Source organism: Poromitra crassiceps (assembly GCF_964638095.1).
Source record: "Poromitra crassiceps genome assembly, chromosome: 17".
Lineage (NCBI taxonomy): Eukaryota > Metazoa > Chordata > Actinopteri > Beryciformes > Melamphaidae > Poromitra > Poromitra crassiceps.
Genome location: NC_139635.1, coordinates 33211183 through 33232116, shown reverse-complemented (window position 1 = coordinate 33232116; position 20934 = coordinate 33211183). Strand labels below are relative to the sequence as shown.

General features: G+C 46.5%; 1 protein-coding gene across 1 annotated transcript; it reads left to right on the top strand.

The window, feature by feature from the left end:
* The first annotated feature begins 283 nt into the window (after nucleotides 1-283).
* On the top strand, nucleotides 284-20723 carry emilin2a (elastin microfibril interfacer 2a). Its single transcript, XM_083653486.1, has 9 exons — nucleotides 284-480; nucleotides 1270-1395; nucleotides 3683-3852; nucleotides 4016-5986; nucleotides 13399-13734; nucleotides 14842-14889; nucleotides 16510-16572; nucleotides 16881-17021; nucleotides 18813-20723. The coding sequence occupies exons 1-9, from the start codon at nucleotides 353-355 to the stop codon at nucleotides 19145-19147; spliced, it is 3318 nt and encodes a 1105-aa protein (XP_083509612.1). The 5' UTR covers nucleotides 284-352; the 3' UTR covers nucleotides 19148-20723.
* Nucleotides 20724-20934: the final 211 nt, after the last annotated feature.

Sequence of the window (20934 nt, the reverse complement as noted above, 5' to 3'; positions counted from 1 at the left end):
CCCTGGGTTTTGTAAGACTAATAAAACAACATTATTGGAACAAAGCTGTTGTTGCGTTTTCATTACCACAGCAAACAAAAGCAGCAGTGAGCTATAAAAACCTCCAAAAGCCTGCTGGAGTTTTTCCTCCCTCATCCAAAAAGAGTGCGGAGGAGGAGGGAGGGTGTAGCTAGGCCCTGAACGTCACTTGACTCCAAGGGAGTTGCTGCAGTGATTCTGGACTTCCCTAAACTTGAGTGTGAGTTGGATCAGTCACTCTGGGGCGATGACTTGATGATAGCAGCGTAGCCTTCTCTCTTAGGAATGTTTATTTGAGGGTTGTTTTGTTAGGGTGCGTTACCAACAAGAAGAGATGGAGTGGCAGTGGACCATTTTCACCTTGTTTTTGAACTTTCAATTCACTTACGGATCTCCGTCCTCCTACGACTTGTTCCAAGGGTCCGCATACACTGGAGGAGTGGTGCAGAGACATCGAAATAGGTAAGAAACACGTTTTTTTTGTATGTGTCCCTGGCGGAGCGTGTTATTTAATACCATTTTCCATGGGTCCCAATGCTGCGCAAAACAGGTAGTGCAAATAGGCGGTATTGGGCCTTTACCACAGCTGTTTTCAACCTCTGTTTTTACGCAAGTCCTCAGCTGTTGGACGCGTGATTTGTCCAGTCCCTCTAGTGTTGTTCCTGGGGTAGAATCAGGTTGCGCTGGTGTGAAGCTATTTGCGCAGCACAGTGAAGTAGCCTACTCTATAAATGCAATAAGCTGTTAACTTTCCATTGACCAGAAGCACAATGACTTCGGCCCGGGACAGCTGTAGCCTATTATCACTATCAGATGGGTTGCTGCTACATTCGGTGCCGTTATCAGGCTGTGGCTAAATTTGGCTCGAGTCTCTGCCAATCTTGCCCAATGTGATAATATCCAGACACTGGAATGTGAGTGATTAGAGCCATCACTCATCTGTAGGAGAACAATTGCGCCTTTCCAGCTGTGTCTATGAAATTCAAATAGTCGAGCGATGAGGAGAGAGAGCGAGAGACGGGACGCGCCCTTAAACATGATGAGGACAATCTGTGGTGTGGCGCTCTAGGTATCAAACTCTCTTTAAAGGCTATAGGTTTTTTCTTCCTATGATAGCCCTATGTAGTCTCTATATGTAGGTAAATCAAAACATTTGCCAGTTTAGTGGGCTACATATTGCACTTTCCTCGCCCTGTGTGTGTGTTTATCCCAGTCTCTGAGCAGCTTGCCTCTCCTCTCTGTCCCATGCAGGAACTGGTGTGCCTATGTGGTGCACAAGAACTTGAGCTGCACCGTGCAGGGGAGCGTGGAGAGCTTCCAGGAGCCTGTGGCGGCCCCCTGCCCCGCCTACCAGCCAGACTGCCAGCAGCAAGTCAGGTGAGCAGTGCACCCCAGCCAGCAAGGGTTACCCCGCTGAAACCAGCACAAGATGTATTTGTGACAGATTGATTTTAGCTACAGGAATATTTCCCTGAGAACATTTGGCTGCTCTTAAGCCTGCATTGGGCTGCTGAGTCTAACCACAGCATTTCTAGTTAAGCAAGGAAGCCCAGTGAAAAAGCCAAGGGGGCAAAATAGGAGGTAGCTAGTAGCCTATGATGACGAGCACTCTTGCTATTACTCTGCTGGGGAAAATCTAGCCATAGGCTACTACTGTAGGTTACTACTGTAGGTTATCTGCTGACCATCCAAGTTCAAGTTCAGTCATACAGCACCTGAAGGTTTTTCCTGCACAGAGGAATTTCTGGTGCCCCCCAAATAGGTTTGACCCCACCCCCAAAAGGCCCAAGGCCCCCAAAACTCCTGACTATGATGTATTTGTGTTCAGCATAACTCTATACACGACTAGCCCACAGCTCAATGTAGCTACACACAACAGTAAGCATGATCATGCGTACTAGTCACCCGCCACAGGCTGACCCAGGAAAAACCCTCGCCTACGCCTACTGTGGACAACTTTGGCCAATTCCAGACACCCTTTGCCAAATCAAGCAAACTCATTTTTTGAATACAATTTTAAGCTGAAATGTGTATGATGCAACTTGCCTTTTGGCAGGAAGAAAAAAGTACTCATTGCCATTTATATTTTTGTGGCCAGAGATCCTTTTTTGCCAGGCGACATGCATGCTTTCCAGATTCCACAGATTCCAAATGTAGTGAAAATAACCATGCAATAGACCTAGCCTCCAGGCAAGACTGGCTATTAATTCATCTGGATGCCAAATCTAAATGAATCTTAGGTTAGTATTCAGGACAAGCATTCCTTCTGTATTAGCCCCTTCACATGTACAGTATGTTGCCACCCCCCATTATATGTCACTTTAAAGGACTTTTTAATTTGCACTTTATAATTTGAGATTTTTTTTTTTTTTTTTTTTGTATTGCTTTTTCTTCTAGTATTGATGTGACCGCTGCGCTGTATAAGTCAAATTCCTTGTTTGTAATCAAATTACTTACTGTGCTATTAAAGTGAATCATGAATCTTATGTGAAATGCATTTCTGGCAGTATGGACATGTTAGCGTAAAATAGTTTTGCCACCAATATTAAATATTCCAATCCCCTTTAGTCAGATATCTGTCTGATATGATAATGAATCTTCATAATTTACAGTACATACATAATTTGATTGAGATTGCTCAATGTATTTTTTATACTGGAAACGTATAAGAGAAACAAGCTGGCTTGGCCTTTTCCCGCGGCTGGGCAGTTGAATTTGAGGGCGTTAATGGGAGACACGCCAAAGTGATCTAAACCATTAATTGAATATATTGTTTTGCAATTGAAATTTGGTCTTAGTGGATCTTGGATTGTTTAAAAATTAGACATACATAAAGCAAAAGATGAAATACCTTCAGTGACATAGGCTGATAACTTTAACCCAATGCTATCTGTGGTTTGGTTTGGTTTAGTTTAGATATCTCCTGAGAAAGGAAATCCATTTTCAAGAGCCACTGTGCTGGAGGAGGGGGTGGGGGGGAGGCATCCCTGAAAACTGATAACTCTTTGAGACTTAGGTCAAAGGGACATATTTCCATGTGAAAGCAAAAAGGCCTGTCACTGCAGCATAGAATAGAATAGGATAGAATAGACACCTCCAGTTTATTTTTTCAATCTCTACATTATGATACAGTATATTTGAGTATATGTATAAGTATACTGTATGAGATGTGTTGAATATAACCATAGTGTTAAATGTTTCTTGACTACAGTTTATTTTGTGCATTGTTTCAAGTTTCCCATTTTCTATTAGTCAAGCTAGAACAATGTTATCTTTGAGGATGTCAGTTGGGAACTGTGCAAAGATGATGCGTGCGTCAAGCCTCAACTTTCCAGATGTTACACATGACATCACATGACCCCTGTCTTTAGGGAAGTGATGTCATCTATTGTTTCCTTGGGAACAGTTTGTTTTCACAAGAAAGATGCTTGTAAGGGGCAACAATAGAAATACAGTAATACTCCAAAAGTGCTGGTGGTAGCAGCAGTAAACAGTTCCAAAAAAAGAATACAATGTTTAGAATAATAAAAGAATACAATGCAAGTGGTTGTTGGTCTTATTATGAATTGGATAGAGAGAGCGCAGAGTTTGACTTTTAAAACATAATATTAAATTATAGAGATGTTCAAAACCAAACTCATGAATACTGTTTTCTATCTTACAGGTACCATACTCGGTTTCGACCCACATACAAGATTGCCTTCAGGACAGTCACAGAGCTGGAGTGGAGATGCTGTCCTGGTCACCAAGGCCCAGACTGTAAAGATCTAAAAGCACAGAGAACACAGCCTTACCTCCCACCAAACCCTGGACATACAACTAGACACACACAGAGTAAGCCGCAAGCATCTAGACTGGCTTGTTATTATATATTAACTTACATGAAATCACATTTTATGTTGAGATAGAAGTATCTCAGAAGAGCCATTCATAGACGTGAGATTTATTTGTTCCCATTGCTAAATGGAATACTAAATGAATTATTCTCTGATTGCAGGGCCAGAGCGGAGAGAGACAGCGCACCATGAGACAAGACATGGTGGGGCAGATAAGGTGCAGCTTCTGGAGGGTCAAGTCCAGCGGCTCTCTCAGACAGTTCTGGACCTCCAGACAACCTTGACAGGGTTAACCGCCAACCTCCGCACAGACCTGCAGGAAGACACCAATAAGATTCTGGTCACTCTCCTTAACAACATGCGCCCACCGGACAGTGCCACGACCGCAGGCACTGAGGAGAGCCCGGCAGTGCTGGATGGTCATCAGGCTACCAGAGGTGGCATAGCAGGAGAAAGGGGCATAGAAAAGATGATGGCCAGGTTGGATGACATGAACAACGCACTGAAGAGCAAGGATGAAGCTTTGGAAGAACTCAGAGGAATGGTGACAAGTCAAGAGGGACAGATCCGTCTCCTGATGGATGCCTCACAATCTCAGGCTCCAGCCATGGTGGAAGTTGGCCCCTCAACCGATCTTGATGTGATCCAGACCTACGTTGATGGGAAATTCGAGAAGCTGAAGAAGGAGCTAGACCAGAATGTGGAGGAACAGATAGCCAAGCTGCAGAGCTCCTGCAATGACAGGATCCAGACCTTGCAGAAGACCTGTGAAGAGGGTCACGACCAAGGCCTGGTCAGCCTAACCAAGCTGGTGGACACCAAGGAGGCAGACCTGAGAAAGGAGATCCGGGAACTGCGTCTGGACATGGCTGCTGCAGATGGACCCATACGGACTCAACGGCAGACTGACCCATCCAAAAAAGAAGTGGACCACGGTGACCACAAAGACCTGTGGCGTGAGATTGACCGTATCGCAGAGGCCCACCGCATCCTGAATGTCCGTATCGACAACGAGCTGGCCCACCTGTCGGCACCACAACTCGACGATATTGAGTACGGCCCCCGCATCGAGGAGCTAGAGGCACGCATCAATGTCACGGAACAAAACGCTGAGGTCCACTGTTTCTATATTGAAGACAAGCTGACCCGTGCGATTGCGGATGAAGCAGCAGCACTTCGGCAGCTTCTGGATGAGCGGTTGAACAATATGGAGGACCAGATTACTAACATGTTAGTGGAAATGAGCAACAGCTCCTTCCCAGGCATGTTTGGCGACTCCATGGATGCCATCCAGGCAGAGGTCAACAACAACAAGTTCCTCCTCCAAGGCTTGGATGATAAGGTCAACGCTGTTGGGGAGCTGTGCTCTGCAGGGTGTTCGGGCTCAGGAGTTACTGCGGGTACCGCAAGTTCATCCACCATACCAGGTGGTCTAGACAAAATTGCGAAGGACCTACAACTATGTAGGAATGACTTGGATGTCGTTCACACGAATGTCAGTGCCAACTCAGACAAGCTCCGAAAGCTGGAGGATATGATTGAAAGGGAGTCAGTTGGACACCAGACACGTGCCAAGTCCATGGAGGACTTCCAAAAGGGACTGATTAATCTCCAAGATAATGTAATTGGTCTGGCTGGAGGTGTTAGTGGGTTAAGTGATTCCATGAGCAGACACACTCGGGATATGCAGAGGATGAACTCGACATGCTGCCAGGCAGGGCAGACTGACACTGGGAGTCCAGTAGGGGAGAACGGGGCCTCAGTCAGCCCAAGAACTAACAGCGAGCTGGAGGAGCTGCGGAACAGATTCGATAGGCTCAGTAAGCAGGTGTCATCTGAACTGAGTCAATGTAAAGAGAACACTGATGGCATTTCTGCCGTAGACGGACGTGTGACCAGACTTGAGAAGGTGTGCGGAAAGTTGGACGTGATTTCCGCTAATGTCCAAGGACTGAAGGACGGGCTGGAGAGGCACGTCGGTGGTCTGCGGGACTGCGTCCACAAGATGAACGTCACCTACGGGACTCAAACTGCAGACATCGTCTCGCTGCAGAACTCCCTGCAGAGTGTCCAGACACAGCTCTCTGCGATGGCCAAACATGTCCTCAAAGAGAGCATTGCGAGAGAGCCAGGTGAGTTACACCCTAATGACGATGTGGACGTTTTGGTGACATCATTGACAATGTGTGGTGGTATAACGCCATAGACCGGAAATGACAGACATTTTCAAAGGGCCTCTGAGGCTTTGACTCAGAGATGGAAAATCACCCTGAGGTCGTATATTCGTCAATATTTATTCGACCAACGTAAGCTTGGGTTTGGTGCCAATGTTGAAAAGATTGACCAGTTGTGCTTGTGACTTTTTAGTCTGTATTACAGCACAATCGCACCACGAGCGATCCCATGTAAGGCAATGTGTGGTTCCTGGTTATCTAGTTGTTCAAAGATTCCCACATTAGTGTTGTTGGGCAAACATAGGAAATGAAGCAAAAGAGGGGGGATAAAAAAAAAAACTGTGACTAAATTGACACCCTCCACCTTCTTATATGAGTTTATCCTGTGAGACAAACCGCTGTATAAACACAAACTATGATTGAGTGATGGCCATGAAACTCCTAACAAATGGGGGCTAGAGAGTGACCCAGTGTCCAGGCTACCATATAGGGCTTTGTAGGTGCTCTTTCCTGAAGTTAATCCTCCATATCAAGCGTGGTACTTGGCTTACATGGAGGCTGGGAGAGTCAAATCCCACATGATGGCCACGGGGTATCTCCAGGAGAGGCCACGGGGTATCTCCAGGAGAGGCCACGGGGTATCTCCAGGAGAGGCCACGGGGTATCTCCAGGAGAGGGAGCAAAACTTCCTGTGTTCGACGCAGATTCACGTTGTGCCAATTATACTTCCCTATATTTTTCATACTCCCTCTTAAAAGAATGAGACAGGCAGATGGACAGTGCACCTGAGATTCCACACACTGGCTGAACTCTCAGTCCTTCCTCAGTAGTGGTTTACTCACACCGTGTTGTGCCTCATTGCTCCCAACGCCATAGCATAGCATAGCGTAGCGTTCCATCTTTCCATATGAACAGTTTCAGTTGTGACGCCTTGTTTCACGCGCCATCACATAGTTTTCTCACGCATAGCGGAGGATTGGATGAGACCTTAACCGCAACTCCCCAGCCCTCACACACACACACACACACACACACACATACACACACACACACACACACGTGCATGAGCACACGCACAAAAACACATCACCCCCCCCCTCACCATGCATACGTACATGCACCAACCTCCAGCGATTCCCGTAGGGTGACCTCAGCATGATGTGTGGAGTCTGGTCCTCATTAAGGGCCCTGACTCACTGCTGGAGCCAGTCTTGATGGAGAGGGGAGAAGCAGGGCTCCACACCCAGGACCAGATGCTTCTACTGCCCTGAGCTGTGATGTCATGAGTGGGGCCCCGTCCCCGGCTGGTGCCTCCCTTTCTTTAACAGCACACAGGCCATGGTCAAAACAATGGGGCTGATAGGGAGGCATGCAGGGCTGACGATGGACACGTTTAATCACTGCACTGTGGAGAGAAAGTATATTCCATTTCCTCGTAAGCCAAATATGGGCGGTTATTTCCAAACGGTGATATTAGAGTTCATTACCTTACATGGAACTTAATACTGCATTTCTGCACAGCGAATAAATCCCAATGAACTGTGTGTCCTGTAGCAGGATTGTGAACAATGTTTTGTCAGTGTTCTCACCTCATGCTTTTATTACCTGTTGATATAGCTACAACAAAACCAATTCCCCAAACAATTTCTACGTCGTATTTCTATCGGTGTGTTTAAGTGGAGAGACTCTCAAAATATTCTCTGTCTTAGTGCTCACAAAAGAGTCAGTATACTTACAGTAAGCCCCATGAGAGAGGGAGTTGAGGTTTTTACGTTTTGTTCGAGTTTGGAAACGAAAGAAATAGTCTAAATAAATCTAAAATTTCCATGAAAAAAAAATCACATTTCTCTGGGTGTGGTAGTGAGGAGCTACTCGAGTGTTTCCTTTCTGTGTTCGTCCTAATATTCTCCCCACAGTCATATGAAAACCCCGTGGAGGCCGCAAACAGATGAAGTAGTGTTGTAATAACATAAGTGAAAGTTTTCTCTGGAATAGCTTTGCCCTTACACACTGTGTGACTGGCTGCTGAATGGAATTGGGTGAGTTCAGTTGCGAAATGTTGGCACTAAGTCCCCGACCACGAGGAGAGGTCTGTCCCCGACAGCAGCTGCTGTGTAGACCACGAGGAGAGGTCTGTCCCCGACAGCAGCTGCTGTAGACCACGAGGAGAGGTCTGTCCCCGACAGCAGCTGCTGTGTAGACCACGAGGAGAGGTCAGTCCCCAACAGCAGCTGATATAGACCACGAGGAGAGGTCAGTCCCCAACAGCAGCTGCTGTAGACCATGAGGAGAGGTCAGTCCCCAACAGCAGCTGCTGTGTAGACCATGAGGAGAGGTCTGTCCCCGACAGCAGCTGCTGTAGACCATGAGGAGAGGTCAGTACAGACAGCAGCTGCTGTAGACCATGAGGAGAGGTCTGTCCCCGACAGCAGCTGCTGTAGACCATGAGGAGAGGTCAGTACAGACAGCAGCTGCTGTAGACCATGAGGAGAGGTCAGTACAGACAGCAGCTGCTGTAGACCATGAGGAGAGGTCAGTACAGACAGCAGCTGCTGTAGACCATGAGGAGAGGTCAGTACAGACAGCAGCTGCTGTAGACCATGAGGAGAGGTCAGTACAGACAGCAGCTGCTGTAGACCATGAGGAGAGGTCAGTACAGACAGCAGCTGCTGTAGACCATGAGGAGAGGTCAGTACAGACAGCAGCTGCTGTAGACCATGAGGAGAGGTCAGTACAGACAGCAGCTGCTGTAGACCATGAGGAGAGGTCAGTACAGACAGCAGCTGCTGTAGACCATGAGGAGAGGTCTGCCACTGCAGCGTGTGTGTTTGTTTCTCACTACTTCCAATAGGGCATTGTGGTGAAGCAGTAATGCCTCTCTCTGATGGGTCCGAGACCTTTTGAAATGGAGACTTTGAGGTCTTTATTTGAATGGAGATTGTCGAGAAATGTTGAAATATAGAAAATGTCTGTATTTCCAGAGGGCTCCAGCACGTCGCAGTCGCTCATTCAGGCAGGGCCTAATCTGCCTTGTGTGAAATATCATACGTGATCCCATTGCTGTGGAGTGGAGCTTTCTCATTACAGTCCCAGGCTGTTTTCCAGCTCTCCCTATTTTGGAGGTGATCCCATCCCAGATCAGATCACTCCCCCTGCTCCCTCCCTTCTTATCTCTGTCTCGCTCTCCCCCTCTCTCTCTCCTTCTATCCCACTTTTCCTGCTGATTGAGATTTGTCCTTCCAAGAATGCCAGAGGACTTTTCCTCCCCCTCCCCCCTCTTCTGTCCCCTAAAAGTGTCTGTTCACAGGCGAGGCCTTCACAACAAATAAGTGCGGTTGTATTAAATGGGGGATAAAATGGCCGCTTTGATTTCACGGATCAACGCTTTGCAATTGATCATTCTTGACTTTATACTGGACTCTGGAGAGGCGGGCAATGAGATGAACTGTCTCGCATGGTCAGGGAATACAAGGGAAACAGGACTTCAAAGGCTATTTGAAGTCAAGGAGTGTGTGATGGGAAAGAATGGCAACTAGTATTTGACACCACCACCACCACCGTCACTAGTCACCATGTATATTTGTGTCAACACCGGAATTATGAGGTGTGTGTGTGTGTGTGTGTGTGTGTGTGTGTGTGTGTGGGGGGGGGGGCACTTTGACACCAACAATTGCCCCGAAGAGACTGTGCAGAATTCCTAGAGCTGTGAGGTATGAGGCGTTTCCATCTGGACCGCCGGGCCCTCCAGTGCTGACCCGCTCAGCCCATCTGGAAGTCTTCAGAGGAGAATAGACCCAAACACACACACTGTGGGGATCCCTGAGGTCTTGCCATTCACTGCACAATCCGAACCTCCCATCATTAATATCACTGGAGGAAAGTGGGCCGGGGCGTGTGAGACTGTGTGCGAGTAGGAAAGTGAGAGAGAGAGAGAGAGAGAGAGAGAAATGTATGCGAGAATGTGTGCGATGCATTATTGTATGTGCGTGTAACCACCGCCACACCCTGCACTGTGCAGCGTGCCCCTTGACAACATTTTCCATATACTGTAGCATGATCTGCTTGTCTGCTGCAATATTCTTTGTTGCTCTCCCTCAGACACGTACGTCTCCAATACTGTCTCATACAGTGTCACTGTCACCCGAATCCTCTCAGACACGTACGTCTCCAATACTGTCTCATACAGTGTCACTGTCACCCAAATCCTCTCAGACACTTATGTCTCCAATACTGTCTCATACAGTGTCACCCGAATCCTCTCAGACACTTATGTCTCCAATACCGTCTCATACAGTGTCACTGTCACCCAAATCCTCTCAGACACTTATGTCTCCAATACTGTCTCATACAGTGTCACCCGAATCCTCTCAGACACGTATGTCTCCAATACTGTCTCATACAGTGTCACCCGAATCCTCTCAGACACGTATGTCTCCAATACTGTCTCATACAGTGTCACCCGAATCCTCTCAGACACGTATGTCTCCAATACTGTCTCATACAGTGTCACCCGAATCCTCTCAGACACTTATGTCTCCAATACTGTCTCATACAGTGTCACCCAAATCCTCTCAGACACGTATGTCTCCAATACTGTCTCATACAGTGTCACCGGAATCCTCTCAGACACGTATGTCTCCAATACTGTCTCATACAGTGTCACTGTCACCCAAATCCTCTCAGACACTTATGTCTCCAATACTGTCTCATACAGTGTCACCCGAATCCTCTCAGACACGTATGTCTCCAATACTGTCTCATACAGTGTCACCCGAATCCTCTCAGACACGTACGTCTCCAATACTGTCTCATACAGTGTCACCCGAATCCTCTCAGACACGTATGTCTCCAATACTGTCTCATACAGTGTCACCCGAATCCTCTCAGACACGTATGTCTCCAATACTGTCTCATACAGTGTCACCCGAATCCTCTCAGACACGTACGTCTCCAATACTGTCTCATACAGTGTCACCCGAATCCTCTCAGACACGTATGTCTCCAATACTGTCTCATACAGTGTCACCGGAATCCTCTCAGACACTTATGTCTCCAATACTGTCTCATACAGTGTCACCGGAATCCTCTCAGACACGTATGTTTCCAATACTGTCTCATACAGTGTCACCCGAATCCTCTCAGACACTTGTGTCTCCAATACTGTCTCATACAGTGTCACCCGAATCCTCTCAGACACGTACGTCTCCAATACAGTCTCATACACTGTCACCGGAATCCTCTCAGACACGTATGTCTCCAATACTGTCTCATACAGTGTCACCCGAATCCTCTCAGACACGTACGTCTCCAATACTGTCTCATACAGTGTCACCCAAATCCTCTCAGACACTTATGTCTCCAATACTGTCTCATACAGTGTCACCCAAATCCTCTCAGACACTTATGTCTCCAATACTGTCTCATAATATACAGTGTCACCCGAATCCTCTCAGACACGTACGTCTCCAATACTGTCTCATACAGTGTCACCCGAATCCTCTCAGACACTTGTGTCTCCAATACTGTCTCATACAGTGTCACCGGAATCCTCTCAGACACGTATGTTTCCAATACTGTACTCTCATACACTGTCACCCGAATCCGGAGATGCGACAGTGATGACTAATGAGCACCGACCCCTCCCCCCCCCACCCACCCCCCGGCAGTGTCTCAGTCCGGGTTAGGAGCAATAGCATCTGGTTTTGGTGATGCTCTTGGTTGCACCATCGCGTCTGTGTGCGTTCGTGTGTGTGTGTTTTGAGACTCTGTGTCTGTGTGCGTTCGTGTGTGTGTTTTGAGACTCTGTGGTTGCCCCCTTAGTGAGACGGAGGCTGAGTGCTCATGGGAAATATGCACACAGGCAACCAACATCCTGAAGGAGGCATAGATAGGGAGGGAGGAAATGAACAAGAGATGTCTGATTATCTCAGTGCTACATGATTGCTCTGTTTAATTAGTTTTTGATTATGCATGTGTTTTCTGAGCGGTTTGTGGCATCACTTGCAGCGAGAAGGAAGAAATGTGTTGTTGATGGCTGATCATGTTTTATTTGATAAGAACAGAAATGTTTCCCCGGCAGACACAAAGGGATGCAATTGCGGAAGTTACTTTCCTCAGAGATCACCGATTAGCCGGTTAATCCAAATACGCAGACTTACAAATGTGATGCGATTGCTTTCCGTTACTTTTGGATTTATCACTTTGCCTCCGACAGACTGAATGTGCGGTTGTAGGAACAATTCTTTTTCATTTGAAAGTAGGGATGCAAAATAACAGCAATGTTAATATCGTTATCAGCCAGAGGAAACAATGCGGTAAATCTATGATTTATGGGCTTTTCCAAATGTTTTGGAAATAAAGAAAGACATATCGGTTATCGGACACAATGTTAATAACGGTTATCGGAGCGGTAAAAAAAATGTTCATGTCGGTGAATCCCTATTTGAATAGCGTTGGCATTGTTACCTGCAGCAACGATCAACCGTTGTTTTCATTTTAAGATGCAATATATTCACTTGATGTCTATACCTAAATGCTTTATCCCATCAAAACATGTTCTTTAAATATGTACTTTAAATCACTTTCTCCTGACTGCAAATAACCAAATCACATTTATGGTATCTTGTAATTACATTAGTATAATCATGTTATATGTACTCCATTCATGCCTAACCCCGCCCCCCCCCCCACTGCAGACGCTTGAATTGCAAGCTCCAAACAAACAAGCCACGTAATGTGCTGCTGTGGCAGCTCCTCGTCACTACACCTTAACTACACAGCATGACACAATCTGTCTGACACCTGGCTGTGAGGTGGGCGGGGCTACCTGGCACAAAGCAGGTACTGTATGTTGTTTGTTATCTGTCCCCGGGACACGACACACACACGCCGTCTCGACATTGAACATTACAGGCCCAGGTAGTGTCTGTGGCCTCAGGCAGGCTGGCAAGCAGCCAGGACCCTCACACTGTTACATGGCTCTCACCCCGCCTGCCTGCCCGCCCACCTGCTTTGCTTTCATGAAGGGTAATAATGGACCTGGTTGGGGAAAAAAAAAAAAAAAAAAAGCTCAGAGGTCCAGAGTGAGCCAAGTCTAATTTGGACTGCAAGTCATTAAGAGAGAATTCACCAGAGGGAAGATGAGCGCTGAATGTGAGAAGAGAAGCCGTGTTCATGAGCGACTCGTGAATTGCAGGCTGGTGCTGTTACAGTTATAGGTTTTCTCCATGTCTTTAATCGGTTGGATCGGCTGATCGGGAGCTATTGTGGCAAGAATAATCTGACGCATGCTAATAACACCTACTGTACCCTATGGCTAACTGTCAATTGATGGAGCCGCTTGCTTTCTTTTTCTCCTCTCACTCTGCAAGGAATGACCGTGAGACTAGAGAGGACGGGTTCCTCGCCGGACTCGAGTCCGACCAGAACCAGAATAACGCAAATCCCCCAGATCCGCATCCCTCTCATCATCCCCCGCCAGCCGTCCAGCCCTAGGCAGCCCAACACGCGCCGGCAGCCCAGCCAGCCCAGACAGCCTGTGTCCAGCCCCCAGCAGCCAGGCCTCCCCACTCTGACTCTGGTTCCCAGGAAGCCGGCGGTGGAGACGGGGGAGGCTGGGCCTCCTGGCTACCTGCGCAGGGTGACGGTGCGGAGGGGATCCGAGGACTCCTCTTCCATGCCTGTCAAAGGGTTCGCAGGAGCTCCAGGTGAGTGGTGCTAATGGAGGACTCCATTCAGACTCTCAATTCTGTTCTGACATCAAAAGTGTTTTCTAATCAGCGTGAACAGTAACATTCTGCATTGAGTCACATTTGTTCCTCTTCTGAGTGATCTTGTCCAAATGGATAATGCGGTACAAAACCAGATTCTGAGGCATGTAACCTACACATGCTTGCATGCAAATCGGAAATCTGCTCAGCTCTCACTAACCAGTGTTAGCATGTTACTCTCTGTGCATGCTTGTCTTTCTGTCAGTTCATATTGGTATCAGATTTGGAGTATGTTGTTGTAGAACAGATATGAAGGTTTGCCCAAAATAATAAGATATGAGCAGGCTTGTGGTGTGAAAGTAACCCTACACAAAAAATGTATGTATCTAAGTGGCTAGCTCAAATTGGATCTCACAGACAGTTCTAGAATTACCCTGTTCTGAATTATTATATTAATCTGATAAAGGAAGATTGGAGTGACTCCAGGGCTAAATGAAGGCTAGAATTGTGCCTGCCAGGGGGCAGGTTTAACTTATAGACCCACATTTCCCATAAAATCTTCTGGCTTTGGTTCGGGAATTGTGTGGTTTATTTCCAGTTGATTTCTTTTTCTCTTTTCAATGGTTTTCTTTTTTTTTTTCAATGCTGTTGGGTAATGCGTCTCTGACTGATTGGTTTTATTTCACTGCACCCACAACTGATGTATGCTAAATATGCTAAATCCATTTGAAGATTTTGAGGAAACCTTAGTTTCCACACCTGAATCTGATTATGGAAGCAGCTAAACCAAATTAAAATGATTCAGGAAGGTCGTTTTGAAGGCATGGTTATGTAGTCCAAATTAAAAGCTATTCCTGGTTGAATTTATACCCTTTCTGGGAAACTAGCCCACAGTGTTTAGACAGACAATCTGTGTGTGAGGGGGAATCCAAACCACATTACCTCAGGCAAGGGTAACCACTAAACAAACTTCTGTTCAGATGTTTTGTTTATTTTGATTTGCATCACTATATTGCATTGTGGCTGATACAAATTTGTAATGATATCATTAGGCTATAATTGTTAACAATGAAATATGATAGTTGTCTTCCCTTTATTTCGCAGGCTATCCCCCCGTTCAGCCTGTGTCTTTCAAGCCTCAGAGGAACCAAGGTATTGTTGCAGTTCATTATCAAGTTAACACTAGAACGGCCATGGTGGTCATTTTGACCTTTTTGAAATTTCTATGTGCAATAACTTTGTTGAATTACAAAAATACAATGCTGGTGGTACCATTGACTCTATATAAATGGACGAGGGGTTTCCCAGAGCTGCAGCTCCGCCTGCTATTGGGCTGTGATCAGCAAGCTGCGTGATTACTGGACAGGCGACCTGTCAATCACCTCCAAAACAGTCTTTTCTATCATCTATTTTACGCTAAACGGGTGAGGTATATAAAAATTCACCCCCCATGGCATCCGGGTAGTGTAGCGGTAGATTCCCTGCCTACCAACACGAGGGTCGCAGGTTCGCGCCCCGTGTTACCTCCGGCTTGTTCGGGCGTCCACACAGGCATGATTGGCTGTGTGTCTGTGGGTGCGAAGCCGGAATGAGGGTGTGTCCTGAATGCTGCACTAGCGCCTCCTCTGGTCGGTTGGGGCGCCTGTTCGGGGTGGAAGGGAACTGGTGGGAATAGCGTGATCCTCCCGCGTAATACGTCCTGCCGGTGAAGCTCCCCTCCGTCAGGGGAAAAGAAGCGGCTGGCGACTGCACATGTATCGGAGGAAGCATGCATGTGTCTATGGCTCTCCCCAGATCGGCAGAGGGGGTAGCGAACGGGGCAATTGGCCAAGTACAATTGTGGAACAATCTGAAAAACAAAAAACAAAAACACGCCCCATACAGTTGTCATGAAAGGTGAACTTATAGCTATATAGGCCAAAATGATGTTTCGGTCCATTCTGTAAACATGCTTAATCACTGTTATAAAGTGGGGCATTACAACATGGGGGAACGGGAATGACCTCACTGCCTCAAGTGGCCATTCGAGGAACTACAGCTTTCAGGATAACTTCCGCAGCTTCCTCTGTAAAACCCCAAGCTAGCCCACTGGTGGTCCCTGACTTTTCCTAAAAGTTTCTGCACTTTAAAATAGTAAAAAAAAAAAAAAAAAAAATACACAAAAGGCAAAGAAAATAATGATCATTTTCACCTAGAACAACCAGTAGGTGGTAATTTTGACCTCACTGAATTTCCCAGGGTTCTAGGCCTGTTTTGTCGTTTTAATAAATGCATTAATGGAATCTAGCGGTGAAAATGACTGCTTACGCCGCTTAGTAGTTATGGAATTCTGGCACTTCTTTAAACTTGTTAAAATGCGCATAATATGGCACTTCTTTAAACATCCACTCTACAGTAGTATTTTTCTTTCCTTTTCATTCACACACGCACACGCACGCACGCACACACACACACACACACACACACACACACACACACACACACACACACACACACACACACACACACACACACACACACACACACACACACACACACACACACACACACACACACACACACACACACACACACAGTGTCCACAGTACACACCAGAAAATGTCAATGAATAAATTAAATGAATGAATGTGTATTATTTATATAACACCAGTGCTGATTTACGGATGAAACGCCTTTTAAAAATAAAAGTGTTACTTCCCATGTCACCTGGCTTGCCAACATGCTGCCAGCCAGGAATATATTTTGAATTAACACTCGATTTGCACCTTGTAGCTCCTGTAGCAGCAAAGTTGCCCTGGAAGCCGATGTACGACGCTCCCCCCGCCGTGTCACCAGGTAAAATCCTCCCTCGCCCTCTCTTTATATTTTAGTAACGAAAAAAGAAAGTAGACAAATCATTATTCATGCAATCCACACTTCACCATCATAGCTGTAGTATGATGGGTTACATAGAGACTAGAGAAATGGCGGATGAAGGATTTTGTAGTACGTTTTCTATCTTTGAAATGGGACTCCGATCGACTTGGGTCCATGTTTTTGGGTCAGAAAATGGCCCGTTATCATACTGTACCACATAACACACTCCTCCACAGTGTTTCCATAGCTTATCTTCTCTCTAACTCCTTCCATTTCCTCTGGTCCAGTTTCAGTCGACAGTGGCGCCTTGGCAGATCCCTTCTCCTTCTCTGCTGGCCTCACCCAGCAGCCCTTCTCTGGAGACTTTGGCATCATCCGCTTCAACAGGGTGCTAGTCAATGATGGTGGACACTACAGTCCACAGACAGGTACAACACAAAGCTTTTCATTCATCACCACTGACTCTTTACTCCTTGACTCGTGACTGTTTTTACAGCATGGCCAGTAGGGGCCAAGGTGTGTCTATAAGAGGGTCTGTCCGTATGTCTGCCTGCCCACCCATCCCCAAGAAAGAAAGAAAGAAAGAAAGAGGCCAGGTCGCTGATGATGTCATGCAGTTCTATGTACCCATGAAAGAAAAGAGAAAAGGCCAATGATGTCACACCGATGACACCGAGCAATTGTGATGTCATTGGTGAGGATGTCATCGGTGAGGTCATCAGTGACAATGTCATCAGTGATTTCATCAGTGATACTGTCATCAGTGACAATGTCATCAGTGATGTAACTCGAGCAATTGTGATGTCATCGGTGATGATGTCATCGGTGAGTAATGTCATCAGTGACAATGTCATCAGTGATACTGTCATCAGTGATGTAACTCGAGCAATTGTGATGTCACCGGTGATGGTCATCAGTGATATCACTAGAGCAATTGTAATGTCATCGGGGATGATGTCTCTGTGATGTTGCTTGTGCAATTGTGATGTCATCGTGATGATGTCATTGGCCTTTAGTGTGAAGCCACCCCCTGCGTCTGTTTTTTTGTTTTTGTTACAGCAGTTGGCCCATGGAATGATTCATTTCGTGATACATGCCTCAGTGACTTTCTGGGAAACATTACACATTCAGCATGTTGCAACCAGTGTTGCGACATGCTGAACAGTACTGGCCCAAGTAAACTATCTGACTGCTTTCAACCAGAGTACGTCACTCAAACCACTGGATATGATTTCAGCCAAGAATATATTTATAGGAACAGGTCACCCAAAAATGAAAATACTGTCATAATACTCACACCCATGCTTGTGGTTTTTTAGTCAACAAAATATTTGTCTGGAGTTTTCCAGGGAAACAATTACAGCATTATCCTATCTAGTGGTTCTCAAAGTGGGGTCCAGGGACCCCCAGGGGTCCTTGAGGGGGTGCCCTCACAGGGGTTCCAGGGGATCCCCAGGAACTATGGCTAGAATTGAGCGTGCTTCGGGCGTTCATTTCTAAGGTAAAAACACTTTTTCATGGGTGTGACCAAACTCCCATGAAATTTGGCAGTGCACTCTGTCGGGTCCCCAGCAACGCACCCCCTAATTTTGAAGTCAATGAGACGAACGGATCTCGAGATACGTGAATGCCATGTTCTGATTGGAATTGCACGAAATTCGACACTGCACTTTCTTGGGTCCCCAGCAAAGCACATGGCAAGTTTGAAAAGATCTCGAAATAAACCATTTTTTGTGTTGCCAGTAGGTAGCTGTATGACTATGCACATGTCCAAATTGTACAGAATTTGGCACCACACTCCGTCGGGTTCCCAGCAGCGCACTCCCCAAGGTTGAAGTCTTTCAGGGGTGAATGGTTCTTGAGATAAACCGCTTTTTGTGTTGCCAGTAGGTGGCGCTGTCGGAACATCATGAAACTGCCCCCTAAGCGCATACTCCAAGTTTGGAGGCGATCAGAGCAATGGTGTGAGAGTTATGGCCATTTAAAATCTAAAACTTTGCCTTAATTAGCTCCTCCAATGGGCAATTTATTTTCTTTTTTTCCACGCCAGTTTCATGCCAGACCCCTGAAAAGTGTTTTGGCAAGGTTTGGAGGTGATCGGACCATGCCTTGCCTTGCAAGTGCAACTCCGGACATACGGATAGACATACATGCATACATAGGATTACCTGGCAATTGCCATATCATGCCCCCTTCCCTCTTCTCTCCCCGCTCTATAGGGATCTTCACTGTACCAATGGACGGCCGCTACCTGGTCTCAGGACTGCTGACGGCCAAGCAGGGCGACCGCATAGACGCTGTGCTGTCGGTGTCTAACCGCAGTGTGCAGAGGCTGCAGAGCTCCGCGGGGCCGGCAGCTGGGCATCACGGGGGCACGGCCACAGGGGGCTGCAGCTGCGGAGGCTCCGTCTCGTTCAGCCTCATCCTGTCGCTGAGGAAGGGAGACCGCGTGAGCCTGGTGAGGACCGGAGGCCAGCTGGCCACCACCGAGGCCAGGGAGATCCTCTCCACCTACAGCGCCATCTTCCTCTACGCACCGCAGGCCAAAAGATAGCTGGCACTCAGCTTGGCCAGATAACAGCAAAGACTAGTTTGTTTCCAGCCAGGTGGGACTGGAGATGTTGAAGAAGCCATGGTTTTGACTGAATCGCAATAGAATGCCTAATTAACGCCCTCTTCCAGGTTCCGCATGAGACCTCAGGAAGTGAATTCCCCATTCATTTCTCCATTGACGTTTGGTAAAATCCTTCTATAAAGAGTTTTACTTGGACAACCCAAGCGATTCAGCTACACGATGAGTGACCAAAAGATATTTGACTTGAAACGTCAATGGAAAAATTAAGAGAATTGGAAAGTTCACTTTCTGCGGTCCCATGCGAAACCGGGAAGAGTGTGTGACATACAGTAGGCACTCTATAGGCACATGTGTAGGAGAACAGTTCAATGCCGCTTCACTGTCTGAGGATAGGGTGCTTCCAGTTACAAGTCTTGAAAAATGTACTGTGTTCATCAAGGATTCATCACATTGCCATTTTCAGGTATTTTGCCAAAGCAAACTGAACACAAAGAGCAATATTTGTTGCTAATATATTTGATTATCAATTTATTTTTTGGACCTAGTGTACTATTTTTGAATGTCTTCTGTAAAAAAAATGTGTTTTTAAATTAACATTCATAAAATTTTATATATTTTTATTTTAACAAACCCATCTCAGAGAATCAATATATGGTCAAATATTATAATGGAATATAATAATGTTGGTTAAAGGAACAGTTCACCCAAAAATGAAAATTCTGTCATCTACTCACCATCATGCCAAATGAAAATTGTGAAGTCCATATAAAGCAGAAAGCATGCGTGTGCGATAGCCTCAACTTGGAGCCTTGCCGGCGGCAGCTAGACCCATGTACTCAGCAAAATGAGTAAATTGTGTGATTTCACTAGGATTTCAATGACTAGAAGTCAAGGAGAGACTGTAGTGCATATACTTGGTATTAATAGCGTTCACTCTTCTGTTATCACCCCATCTACATCATTAGTATATAAATGGGAGCTGGGACTCTGTTTCTCTGTCCCACTGTGATTGTTCCACTGTGATGTCATACATACCACTGTGACATCATCCGTGATGTCATAAATCCCACTGTGACATCATCAGTGATCTCATAAATCCCAGTGTCATGAATCCCACTGTGACATCATCAGTGATGTCATAAATCTGACATCAGTGATGCTGGTCTCACTGGCCAGACAGCAGCGGGCAAGGCCGCACAGTGGCCGAGCTGCGAATGTGAGCTGCAGGGCCAGCTTGGCGAGCTGCAAGACGGGTGAGGCCGCACAGCGGCCGAGCTAGCGAGCCCGCGTACTGGGCGAGCCTAGGAATCAAGCGCGCGAGATCCCTAGTTATATTATACTTGCGCTGTTCGCGTCAACTGCGTCGAGTCACTTTTTCGAGGAGCTGCACGCCAGCTGCGCCGGCAGGCTCGCCAGCCGCGGTGCAACCCTCGCCCTCGGCGCAGTCGGTGAGTGCTTTGGCGCACAAGCATGTAAAGGCTTTATCACACAGGGGTTTTTGCCTGCACAAATTCGTAGGAACATTAAAAAAAAAAAAAAAGTCAATGGGGACCAGTTCTTAGGACTATAAAGAATGTTTTGGTTCCAAAACAAAAACATTTGTTGCAAATCAATCAGCTGTACACGATTCGCACTAAATGATGGTGTAATATAGGTCTTAGTGGGACTCTGAAAAACTGGTCCCCACTGACTTCAGTTGTTTTTGAGAAGGCTGCAGGGAGGTTGCCAGCACCTCCCTGTGTGTTATACAGACAAACTGCCAATTC

Coding starts and splice junctions, on each gene's coding strand:
- emilin2a (XM_083653486.1), top strand. CDS start 353: ATGGAGTGGCAGTGGACCATTTTCACCTTGTTTTTGAACTTTCAATTC. Junction 5,987..13,398: donor GAGCATTGCGAGAGAGCCAG/GTGAGTTACACC, acceptor TCACTCTGCAAG/GAATGACCGTGAGACTAGAG. Junction 14,890..16,509: donor CAAGCCTCAGAGGAACCAAG/GTATTGTTGCAG, acceptor TGCACCTTGTAG/CTCCTGTAGCAGCAAAGTTG.